Source organism: Mytilus trossulus, chromosome 12 (genome assembly GCF_036588685.1).
Source record: "Mytilus trossulus isolate FHL-02 chromosome 12, PNRI_Mtr1.1.1.hap1, whole genome shotgun sequence".
NCBI classification, from domain to species: Eukaryota; Metazoa; Mollusca; class Bivalvia; order Mytilida; family Mytilidae; genus Mytilus; species Mytilus trossulus.
The window spans coordinates 50578413-50591759 of NC_086384.1; the positions used below are offsets into that span (position 1 = coordinate 50578413).

General features: G+C 32.5%; 1 protein-coding gene across 4 annotated transcripts; it reads right to left on the minus strand.

Annotated features, from left to right (window-relative positions):
- Window positions 1–1074: 1074 nt before the first annotated feature.
- LOC134692773 (tRNA (cytidine(32)/guanosine(34)-2'-O)-methyltransferase-like) lies at window positions 1075–13338 on the minus strand. 4 transcript variants are annotated; one of them, XM_063553297.1, is made up of 11 exons: window positions 13247–13338; window positions 9881–10058; window positions 8191–8260; window positions 7576–7678; window positions 5782–5860; window positions 4972–5024; window positions 4129–4182; window positions 3535–3637; window positions 2804–2887; window positions 2090–2193; window positions 1075–1427 (listed from the first exon to the last, which is right to left on the minus strand). In XM_063553297.1, the coding sequence occupies exons 2-11, from the start codon at window positions 9999–10001 to the stop codon at window positions 1086–1088; spliced, it is 1113 nt and encodes a 370-aa protein (XP_063409367.1). In that variant the 5' UTR covers window positions 10002–10058; window positions 13247–13338; the 3' UTR covers window positions 1075–1085. The 4 variants fall into 4 exon arrangements, with proteins under 4 accessions (XP_063409367.1, XP_063409368.1, XP_063409370.1 ...); XM_063553298.1 differs by lacking the exon at window positions 13247–13338 and adding an exon at window positions 10985–11008; XM_063553300.1 differs by lacking the exons at window positions 7576–7678; window positions 8191–8260; window positions 9881–10058; window positions 13247–13338 and adding an exon at window positions 7364–7426.
- Window positions 13339–13347: the final 9 nt, after the last annotated feature.

A 13347-nucleotide genomic window follows, 5' to 3' on the forward strand; every position in this document is an offset into this window, starting at 1 on the left:
CCAAAAACTGCATTTTACCCCTATGTTCTATTTTTAGCCGTGGCGGCCATCTTGGTTTGTTGACCGGGTCACACCACACATTTTTTAAACTAGATACTCCAATTATGATTGTGGCCAAGTTTGGTTTAATTTGGCCCAGTAGTTTCAGAGGAGAAGATTTTTCTAAAAGCTAACGACGACGGACGACGACGACGGACGACGGACGACGACGACGGACGCCGGACGCCAAGTGATGGGAAAAGCTCACTTGGCCCTTCGGGCCAGGTGAGCTAAAAATGTGTGGCGTGACCCGGTCAACCAACCAAGATGGCCGCCACGGCTAAAAATAGAACATAGGGGTAAAATGCAGTTTTTGGCTTATAACTCAAAAACCAAAGCATTTTGAGGAAATTTGACATGAGATAAAAATGTTTATCAGGTCAATATCTATCTGCCCTGAAATTTTTAGATGAATTGGACAATCAGTTGTTGGCTTGCTGCCCTCCAATTGGTAATTTTTAAAGAAATTTTGCCGTTTTTGGTTATTATCTTGAATACTATTATAGATAGAAATAAACTGTAAACAGCAATAATGTTCAGCAAAGTAAGATCTACAAATAAGTCAACATGACCTAAATGGTCAATTGACCCCTTAAGGAGTTATTGCCCTTTATAGTCAATTTTTAACAATTTTCATCAACTCCGTAAATTTATGTAAATTTTTACCAAATATTTTTCTCTGTTACTAATGGGCAAGGTTCATTATAGATATAATTGTAAGAAGCAAGAACGTTCAGTAAAGTAAGAACTTCAAACACATCACCATCACCAAAATACAATTTTGTCATGAATCCATTTGTGTCCTTTGTTTAATATGCACATAGACCAAGGTGAGCGACACAGGCTCTTTAGAACCTCTAGTTTTTAAAGTATCACAGTTATTTTTCAAGATCTTAATCGTACAATACTGATATGTGTTAAAATTTGTACTAAAACTCTGAAAGTAGAAGGTATCCACCCATTAATTTCAGAGATTCAATTGTAGTTTCTGAGTAACACCATCTTTAATAAATAAAATGAATATCTAAGTAAAAATTCTTTTATTTTTAACCATTACTGATATAATTTTTCTCCATGTAAATATCATCTGCAATCACTGTTCTTATTTTATCTCCTTTTAATGTTAAATTATTCAAATCACTACAAAGATGACTCTTTGATTCATTGTCTACACCAATATCAGGAGTCACTTGATTGTCTTTCACATCACCACTGCCTGTCACCCCTGTAGTGCCTCTTTGATTTGCTGCTCCAATGTCCCTCAAATGTTCCCCATCTGATGGTTTAGATAGCTGATCACTCTTTTTCAGTTTACATGCCTCCTCATAGGGAGGATGAATTGGACTTTGTGTTGGGGGATGATACACATATTCTTTACCAGGTTCAAGCTGAAAATGTATTTAAATTGTATGAATATTTGTCTTGAATTGTGAGCATGAGGGCTCAAAACTATCAAAATGAAATATCCATAAATTAAACTACTTTGATTTTTTTTCGGAAATAGAAAAGTACTCATAATCGGTACAAAATCAATTCAACGGACTTGATAAAAGCCAATTCTAAGGAAAGGGCTTAAATGAGTATTTTATGGCCAAATTTGAAATGAGAAGCAATAAAAAAAAAAATAGCAAATGGGAACACTCAGTTCATAATGTACATAACCAGAGACATAACAAAAATGTGAGATCAAGTGGTCTTAGAAGTCACTCTACTGTATCAGCAGCCTGTCATCATTGCAGTTGTGAGTTTAAATCACCCACATGGCAGGTGTACTTGACTACAATCTTTATTGACTAGGATTGTCAGTTAACATTCTGAAGGTCCTTAGTTCACACAAGTTTCCAGATCTTTCACTTTGACCATTCAGCACTGTTCTAAACTATCTAGCTACGCTTTGGTCACTTACAAGCTGACCATTACCAAGTATTTGGAGAAAAACTGTACTCAGTAACAACTCTTCTAAAACAGACCATTGCTGCAAATATTGGTCTAAAATAACCTATGAAGTGAATTTAGTTATTGCAAGTCCAATTTGAAACTATTTATATACCTCTAGGGGATATGTACGATCTGAATCAAATCCACTCAGATCTCCACAAGCTAAGAATGGTACAATTATTCTGTTAGGTCCTTCTAAATTGTTAAAGTCCACATCTGAATAAGAAAAAAAAAGATGTTTTGATTTCATTTTTGCTCATATGCTGTGTCGACCTGCCCTTTTGTTTTCTTACTTACATATGATGTGGCTCTGTACTTAACCATCCTGTCATTATGTTATAGTACTATGGTAAATGTTGTACATGCACTTGTTTGCTTTTTATAGTTATTAAGATAATAATACAATGATGACTGTTGTATCTTTATTTTTGACATTTTTACCTATGATGTCTGTTTGCATACAGCATTGTCAATATATTGGAATTTGATGCAACTGTCTTACAAGTGAAAGGTTTAGCTAGCCATTAAACCAGGTTAAATCAACCATTTTCTATATAATAAAATGCCTGTTCAAAAACAGTAAATATGACAACTGTTGTCCATTTATTTGATGTGTTTGAGCTTTTGATTTTGCCATTTGATTCTGGACTTTCTGTTTTGAATTTTTCTTGGATTTCAGTATTTTTGTGATTTTACTCTTAATATAAGATTATTGAATTCTTCATAATGAATTGTAGTAAATTTTTCAGCTTGAAAGACTTTTTTGTAAACACTAATTTTTACTGTGGAAAAAAGAAATACAACAACTTATGCAGTTGCAACTCACCATATTGATGATCTAACAGTGGATTAGACATGTTGGGTACATAGCCATCTGGTGGACAATAATTCTGACACACAACAAAGGCCTCTGTAAGAGAAAAAAATATTATCTACAGAAATCAATCATAACTTCCTATTAAAATATGTTCAATGAGTCATATCTGTCAGATTTTTTAGCAACAAATTATGAGAACTCCCTCTCTCCAGCTAAAACAAAATGGAGTTTTATGTTTGACAAACTTATTTCCTTTAAAAATGTGTAATGAAGGCCTTTCATGCATATTTACTATGCATGTATGTTTTGCTTTTTGCAATGAACAAATTGACAAAAGCAAAATTTGGGAAAAGGACAGTATCAACAAAATGTAAGCCAATCTCAACACTTTTACTGAAAATGAGTTTCTAAAGCAATTAGAACATGTACAGTAAATATTTACTTAAGACATCTTATAATTAGAATTCGAAAAAATGTCTTTTTTAAGATATATATGTTGTAAGCTAATCAAAACTGTAAATTCTTATAAAAAATTTCAAAATTTGAGTTTAAATTATTGCGATTATAACCCTGTCGCATTTTTTCACAGTAACTAAGATATTACAATAATTTCTGAATTTACAGGAATTTATTTTGTTTTGCCTTAAAGTCAACATATTGAGGTTTCAGGAAGGAATATACTAAAAAGAGTCACATGACTGAGCCTAACCCAATCTCATGACTTCTGATAACATCCTTACCTATGCTAGAATTTCTGCTACTTCTTGGTTTAAAGATTGAGACCAGTGGGAAGAATATTTTCAGTTGTGAATATAGTAATGTGACATCTTTTCCTCTAAAAATCTGTAATAAAAAGTTAAAGCATAAACACTGTATACGATTTTGTGTTTAAAATAAGTCAAAATAAAAGTCCTGTGATTTTTTTCTAATAAAATATGCATTAATGATTACTAAATTTTTCTATTTTGATACTATGGTCATTTGGCAGGACAGTATTAGTTATGCAGTGTGCAATTGTTCTTATATAAGAATTGAAATATATAAATTTGTAATATGACAAAATCACAATAAATTTGTTATATTACAAAATCAGAATAAATTTGTTATATTACAAAATCAGAATAAATTTGTTATATTACAAAATCAGAATAAATATGTTATATTACAAAATCAGAATAAATTTGTTATATTACAAAATCAGAATAAATTTGTTACACAGAGTGCAACTCTCCTCATAATGAATTTATTGGGTCTATAAAATTTATATCGGGTGCAGTGATAAATTTTTAAATAAGGACAATTGCACACTTAACTGTGTAACTTATAGAACTCACCTTTGCAACAAAGTTTCCACCTTTCTTCAGACAATGTGTTGTTATATTTAGGGCCTGAAATAGAACATAGATGAAAGTAATAATAAAACATTACATATAAATTTAAATATCGTAGAAGAATTGATTGACATTGTAGAATAAATCAACATTTTGGAAAGATACTTTACAGGGGCAGCGCATTATAGTCACAATATTGAATTACATGTAGAACCACATGTGAGCTATTAAGGTATTTGGTAAATTAGAACTTGAAAAAATGAATTACTCACTAAAACCTGTTTCTGAAGCATAAATTTGTCGTTCCTGAGAAAAATGGAAAGAGAACGAAATGGGAAAGATGGAAGTATGGACAGAAGAACTAATGAATGGAAGGGCAAACAAAGGATAAAACAGTTTACCCTCTTCTTTTGGTATAACAAATCTACAGGTACAGTGTACAACAATACAAGGAATAGTGATACAATTACACAATGCACAATAAATAGATTGATTGTTGGTGTTTTAACACCTATTTTATTTTGAGCTATTTCATGTTGGTCATTTTTTGTTCATGGAGGAAGCCAGAGTGCCTAAAGAAAACCTTCAACAGGAAAACTGACAATCCTAGTCCTAGATAGGATTCAAGTGCACCTGCACAGGCATGTATTAAAATTACTACCTCAGTGTTGACTGGCTAGTGATTACAGTAGATCACTTGGCCACGTAGGCCCCCAACAATAATTGATATTAAGTTTTTAGTCTCACATATTTTACTTATCAACTTACACATGTGTAAACTGATTTCTTTCATCCATTTTTCAAGTATTTGCAAACATTTTCAAAGTGTAAATTTTTTGTACTTACTGCTAGTAATAATTGAGCCTGTATATACTCATCTATATCATGTAACCCTGTCACTGAAACAAAAACAAAAATACAGCTTAAATAAACCTGTAAAATACGTATTTTTCTGATTAAGCAGACTTTATTTTGCCTAAGTTGACAAAGGGAGGTAACTAGAGTTATCCCCTTTGATTTTAACAATAGTCAACGGTAACATCATGTTCATATTTGAAATCACACCTCTCAATATTTCGAATCTTCTGTTGAATTTATTCACAACTTAGTAAAATCAGTTTATTCTGTGTAGATGGACAAGGGGAGATAACTTGAATTCTCAATAAATCAGTTTTTATGCCACAGACAGCAGAGGGAGCATTAAGTTTTACCCTTGTCTATCTATAACATCCCTAATTTGGTTTCTGTTTCTAACTTTTTCAATAATACTTGATGTTAAGTTTAGTTCGAAATAGCCTGTGGGATTCAAAGGAAATAAAGTTAAAAAAAAAATCATGGATGAGAAAAGCTTCTTTTTAAATTTTTGCCAGGTGAACCAAGGGGAGACAACTTGAACTATTGAATGATACACAATTTAAAAGAATGTATTTATATATGAGACAATTATGAGAGTTGTTCAACATTTGCCACTTCTAGACTTTAAGCATTGACTATCATATGGCTTGTCATTAAAAATATTGTGCATCAATCTGTTACACAGCAACCATTTTCATAATTACCTCACATATAAATACAGTGAGTCTCAAAAATACTATATTTTATTTTGTTATCTTTATACTTCTGAACACAATGACAAACATAAACAGGGCCACCTACCATCAGGAGCTCCATCACAGACCACAAGGTCTGCGTAATCACCTTCAAAATGGGATATTATTTTCTGAGCTGTTGATTTCTACAAAATTAAAAAAAAATATGTGAAATACAGAGATGAATTATTTCTAATATTCTTTTAAATCATGCAAAATTGAATAGTTGATTTTGATAAGAGAAAACATTACAAAAATTGTATAGTCATGACATGCTGTGCAAATTCAATATCTGGTTATTCATTATTTTATTTTTTACAGGAGAAATTTGTTTTACAAACTGAATTTCTTTTGTTTACAATTCTACATATTTTTACATTTCTACAGAAGCACAACATTATGAAATATTATTTTCTTTGGGGGCAATACCACTGCTGGTTAATTGTAGTCATCAATTGTATTCCCAGCTCTGTATAAAGTGCTTCATTACTGACATGATTTATAACAAATTCTATAGATTTCCCATAGATAAATTAATAAACGATTAAAAAAAAGGTTCAAAATCTCTCATGGAAAGCTGAGTTTTAGTAAACACAAAATCATTTAATAGCATATCTGTTCTAATCTTCCCAGTGTCTTACTGTCTTATTTTGCCATCTATCAAAACCCTTAATACTTTTCACATCCTGTATCTTTGTTATGTCCCCTTGAATTTGAATGACATCAGGGATTGGTGCCATAGCCTGTAGATCTACAGCTACAATCTAATGACTTGTACAACATATCGTTAAGTGTACCTTGGTTATGTCCCCTTGAATTTGAATCACACCAGGGATTGGTGCCATAGCCTGCAGATCTACAGCTACAATCTTATGACCTGTACAACATATCGTTAAGTGTACCTTGGTTATGTCCCCTTGAATTTGAATCACACCAGGGATAGGTGCCAAATGATAGCCTGCAGGTCTACAGTTACAATCTTATGACCTGGACAGTATATTGTTAAAGTGTACCTTGGTTATGTCCCCTTGAATTTGAATCACACCAGGAATTGGAGCCATAGCCTGCAGATCTACAGCTACAATCTTATGACCTGTACAGTATATTGTAAACATATACCTTGGTTATGTCCCCTTGAATTTGAATCACACCAGGGATAGGTGCCATTGCCTGCAGATCTAATGCTACAATTTTATGACCTGTACAGTATATTGTAAACATATACCTTGGTTATGTCCCCTTGAATTTGAATCACACCAGGGATAGGTGCCATAGCCTGCAGATCTAATGCTACAATTTTATGACCTGTACAGTATATTGTAAACATATACCTTGGTTATGTCCCCTTGAATTTTAATCACACCAGGGATCGGTGCCATAGCCTGCAGATCTAATGCTACAATTTTATGACCTGTACAATATATCATAAACCTGTACCTTGGTTATGTCCCCTTGAATTTGAATCACACCAGGGACTGGTACCATAGCCTGCAGATCTACAGCTACAATCTTATGACCTGTACAATATATTGTATTCATGCACCTTGGTTATGTCCCCTTGAATTTGAATGACACCAGGGATTGGTGCCATAGCCTACAAATCTACAGCTACAATCTAATGACCTGTACAGTATATTGTAAACATATACCTTGGTTATGTCCCCTTGAATTTGAATCACACCAGGGATTGGTGCCATAGCCTACAGATCTACTGCTACAATCTTATGACCTGTACAATATATCTTAAACCTGTACTTTGGTTATGTCCCCTTGAATTTGAATGACACCAGGGATTAGTGCCATAGCCTGCAGATCTACAGCTACAATCTTATGACCTGTACAATATATCTTAAACCTGTACCTTGGTTATGTCCCCTTGAATTTGAATGACACCAGTGATTGGTGCCATAGCCTGCAGATCTACAGCTACAATTTTAACATCTTCTGGTTTGTCTTTCTCTTCTCTGTAAATTAAAAATAAATATTAATACATATAATTATATTTAATGGTAAACATCACATTCTTTCATAGATGAAGCGGCAAATATATTTTCGACAAATACTATCTTTTTCTAGCCAAAGATTTAAATATGAACCTTTTATTTTCTTTTAATTCATGTGTTTGATGAAAGTGTTAAAATCTATAAAATCCTTAATGAAGAAAAATAAGCTGATGAATAATATTTGTTTTTGTCCGTCTGCCATGGGTCTGTGTGATCTTTACATTTTTTACATAATGTTTACTGACATGTCTCTCTTCCATTCATTTCAATTTTTAAGAAACAAGGCCAATAACTCTTGAAAAGTCCATGCTCATTTTACAAGTTTTGTTTTGTTCACTCATGGTATTGACACACTTGTATTGTTGAAGACACTATTTTTTCCTCTTAATGATGTTTTTTCACTCTATATTTTGATGGATTTCTGTCTTATTATCAAATACCCATATCGAATTCAAATTCATAAATATACTTGCATTAGCTTCTTTGCCAAAACTTGACTCCAACTTCCTGGAGCTGCACATAAATCTACAACTTTGTTCACACCTAAAACACAACAATATATCCCATTTCAACGGAGAAGATATATATTCAACTAATAAAACCTTTCTATATTTTTTGTACATTCAACACAAGTTGAGAAATAAGATTTTGTTCAGATAAGATGGGGGTTCAAATTAAAAACTATAAAATGATTCGCTGAGAACAGACTGATACCATCATAGTAGTTGAACCCTGAACAGTTTGTGCAAGTTTAAACACAATATTCAAGCTTGATACTCTCTGAATTTGGATTATGATCAAATTTTTGGCATAATATAGGTTTCTTACACAAAATAAGTGTGGTGAAAGATCTTAAAAATGTGTCGGGACCATAACTCCCAAAATATATCCCAACCTACCTTTTGTGGTTTCAAACCTAGTGTTTAAATTCCATAGAGATCCATTCACTTAAACTAAAGTTATTGTCCGGAAACAAAGTGTCTTCAGGCTGCCGCAGACTAAGACAACGATGTGATGCCAATATACCACAAAATTGTTTTGCAGTCGTATAAAAATTACTTAAGACTAACAATTATGAATAAAACGGATATTGACCATGTTGACCCTTTTGCAATGAGAGAGCAACCAAACAATAAAATGGTGTATGATACCATCTCAGGTGTCTTTGTAAATATCTCAAATTAGCCAATACATGTACATGTACATTAATACATGTAATATGTATTTCATGTTTAGATTCTAAAAAGGTCCTTCCTGTGAAAATTGCTTTTTTCAGGGATTTTTGGCAGGAGATGTATACAAAGGATCTTTTATTCCAATTAGTGGGCCCATGAAGAGCAAAGTAATTTATTGCATGTTTTTGAGCATGCATTTTGGTAATTGACACAATAATGTTGATCATGTTGATATAAATCAATATAGATATGAATATAATTATCTCAATTCTCAGATGTTAAACCACAGCCAGATCAGGGCCACACACATATTAAAAAAGAAAAAAGGCATAACAACATACATTGTGTATCTAATATTAACAGTTAAATTTTCTCAATATTTTAAGTAAAACAATATTTGTACTATAGTGATAGCTTTTTCAGTTCAAAACATTTATTAACATAAATTGCAATACTTTTCAATACCTCTAGGTTTTCTTGAATAAAAAGTCAATTAAATTTGGCACTTGTGCTTAACTTTCAAAATTTTTACAACCTATTAAAATATCATCATAAAATTTTTTTCTTAAAAAGTTATAAAGGGGATATTGACATATAAAATGTTCTTCATCTTCAACTTTATCTAAGGTGCATTTTTTACATAATCTTTGTGCTTTATCTATATAGTTTTTTTGCATTTTCGTCTCTACAAAGAAAAAGTGTTCCTGTACGTAAGAACCTGGTCAAAAATATTTCCCATTATAGTAATCATAAAATGAAACATGTTCTACTTGGTGTTTTCTTGAAGGTTAAAAACTTAGAGATAGAGGTATGTAATGTATACGTCTTGTTTGTCTTTTCAATTTAATTGTTTGATGATTATTTTAGCAACTGAGAATAATTTTCAAAAAATTGTCTGTGGGAGACTTTCCTAGGTAATCAAGGCTGTTAAACACCTTTGTAGTAAAATATTAACTGAAACAAGGCATGATGTCAAATCAAATCATACCATTAAATAAACTATAATCTTCATTTATTTGCAGTAGTTTGAACGCACTCCTCGCTCTCCAACCCTCTTCTTTAGCCAGTCTGTAGTAAACATCCCGCTTGTCTTTGCTTGACCGTCCCATTTCTTTTGATTTCTAATTAGGTTGGCAATGATTCCTAACTTTCTACCATAAAATGCTCTATAAATATAAATGAATTGATAAATATTTAAGAATTTTTTTTAACATAATCTTCAAAACTTTAGAGTGCTAAATATTTATATTCTCATGAATACAACTTCTTTGAACGGAGTTCTTTCATTTATTGTGTGATAAGATGGTCAATTATTCATGATTACCATGATGCATTTTGAAAGCTAGTTTGGTATTATTGTGATGATTTGTCATGTTTGTATACATGTACAAGCTTTGGTGTAGTTGTTAAAATTCTCATTTATCATTTTGATTTAGAATAGTGCACTTTTTGTATGATTGTGTGACCTGGTGATATTGCTTCAAATTTCTGCAACGTCACCATGATCACTGTGACAAGTTAGGTGAACGCTTGAGGATTTTTGACACAGCATTTTCTTTAAGATGAATGAAATGCTATTCAACATCAAGACAATATTAATATTTTATTTGGCCAAAATAATTTTTAAAACTCTAAACATGCTAAAAGGAAACTGTTTAGTCTTTAAAATTTAACTAACTTTGTTGTAAAACAGTAAAATCTTATTATCTTTATTATTTTTGTTTTTTCTTAAATCTGTAAACTCAAAATACAATAAAATCTTTAAATTTATTTCAAAAATATTTAGTTAAGAAATTTAAGGTGGTACCTAACACTACAGGGAGATAACTCTGTAAAGTCAGCTAAACGTTTTAATTACGTTGTATTGTAAAAGGAATATTAAGCTTCTCAATGATCAAAATTGGTGTTTGTCAAATTGCTATATAACCAGTGTAATTTTTCTGACAAAACGGTTGGTTCAATTTTTTTTCTGTTTTTATATTTTTGTAACAGGGTCAAAGAAGATACTTTGACAAAATTTTATGAAAATTTAACGAGCCAAATTAATTTTAGTGAAAGTGTTGGGTAGGTACCACCTTAATTAAAGCAAAACCTCTAACAACGGTGCAATCAGGAAAGCAGATCATCAAGAATGGGAGCAGACATGATTTCCGGCAGCTATATAATTCTATCAACCTGTTTGTTGATTTTTAACTAAAAAATAAGACTACAACTGTAACTACCTATTACAACTATGATTTATTTTAAAAACTGTTAAAATATCTTAAAACTGAGAATGGAAATGGGGAATGTGTCAAAGAGACAACCACCCAACCATATAAAAAAACAACAGCAGAAGGTCACCAACAGGTCTTCAATGTAGCGAGAAATTCCCGCACCCGAAGGCTTTCTTCAGCTGGCCCCTAAACAAATATATACTAGTTCAGTTATAATGAAGGCCATACTAATTTCCAAATTGTACACAAGAATCTAAAATTTAAATGAGACTTTTTCACCTCAATTTTTAGTGGGTCTCATTGGGGTCTAAGCATGACACAGGATTGCTGATTTTTTTTGTAAGTGTGACATGTGAAAGTCAAGTTATTATGCTGTGAAATTGGGAAAAGAGTCTAGTGGGATACGGGAAATTAAACAAACAAGATGTGTCAAAGAGACATGAATGGCCCCGTTCTAAAAGTTGAAAAATCTGCAATTTCAATATAAACACATGTGGACACAAACATGATGGTAGTATCACATATCAAATATCAGCTCAAAATCTGGAGAGGAAAAGAGGAAAAGTCTGTATATCTGTGATTTTCAATAATTTATCAAAGTCCAAAGCCCTTTATTTCAGTGAAAATAAGCGGAGTGGAACGAAACGTAAGCTTGACCTAGAACTCGATCACCATGGTTAACTCACATACCAAAAATCAGCCCAATATCTGAAGGTGTTTAGAAAAAAAGTCTGTATATCTGTGATTTTCAACAATTTCTCAAAGTCCAAAAAGCCCGTAATTTTGGCAAGAATTTGTGGAGCGGAACTTGATCTGTTACTCATCATAGTTAACTACATGTAACAGTCACAAAGCAAAAATCAGCCCAATATCTGAAGGCGTTTAGAACAAAACTCTGTATAATGGTTTGTTGCGGAATGACAGAATTACGGAAAGACGGAAAGATGGAACTTTGGACAAGGGTAAAACTATATGGCACCAACAACTTCGTTGCGGTCCATAACAATGAGAATATTGCATACGTACATAGTGTAAGCGAGATTCAGGAATCTGACAAAACAGTAAAATTAAGGGGTATCCAGGATTAGAACCCCCCACTGAGCACTTTCAAAAGGCTTTCAAAATCATCACACTTTGTCATGTGACAACAGTCATGACAGTAAGAAATAACTGCACATCACAGGCACTTGTCTCAAAAAAAAATCCTGTATACCTTAATATAACACAAGGTACTTAACTAAATTTTTGAATAATGACACCCAGTCCCAAATTCCCGTTATTTTTTTTATTTCTCGGTTGTTAAACCTACTTAAACTTAATATGCCGTAAATCTAAATTGATTTATCTACACAATGGTATATGACACGACTATCATTGTTGTCGGGATCATAAGTAACAGGCCTCAGAAGTCGGTCAACGGGATGTTTTTTTGCATTCATCTATTTTTTTGGCAACACCCAGTCCGCATGTAATTTTTTACTGGTTTCTCATTGGTCAATTGTCTGGCTAAAAATAAATGTGGGAAATTTTGGTCAATTTATAACTCTACATTAGTGTCGTTGTGTACACGTGTGTGTCAAAACAAACTTATTTGGGTTTGTTTCACATAATCTGTAAAGAATTTACAATAAAGGTAATAATTCATAGTCAGAGGGAAGCTAACAGTTTTTATTTTAATATTTTTTTATAATAATTCAATCACTGCGGGCTGGGTGTTGCCAAAAAATTAGACGAATGCAAAAAACATCCCGTTGACCGACTTCTGAGGTCTGCTACTAATGATCCCGACAACAATGATAGTCGTGTCATATACCATTGTGTAGATAAATCAATTTAGATTTACGGCATATTAAGTTTAAGTAGGTTTGACAACCGAGAAATAAAAAAAATAACGGGAATTTGGGACTGGGTGTCATAATTCAAAAATTTAATTAAGTACCTTGTGTTATATTAAGGTATACAGGATTATTTTTTTGAGACAAGTGCCTGTGCTGCACATTGGGACAACAGACCTAGCTAAGAGTGAGGATTGAGGAATAATGTCAACAACTCAATAATGGGAGGGGTGGCTTTAGCATATCAAGGGGTGATGAGAATTACGTTAAGTAAAGAACTAAAGGGATATATTTAAAAGTTACATTTTGGGGGGTCTGGAAAAACATATCTTGAACAACATTCAAGATCATTTTGTTTCTTAATCGAGAGACTTCGCACTTGGTCTATAAAGCGCAGAACTAAC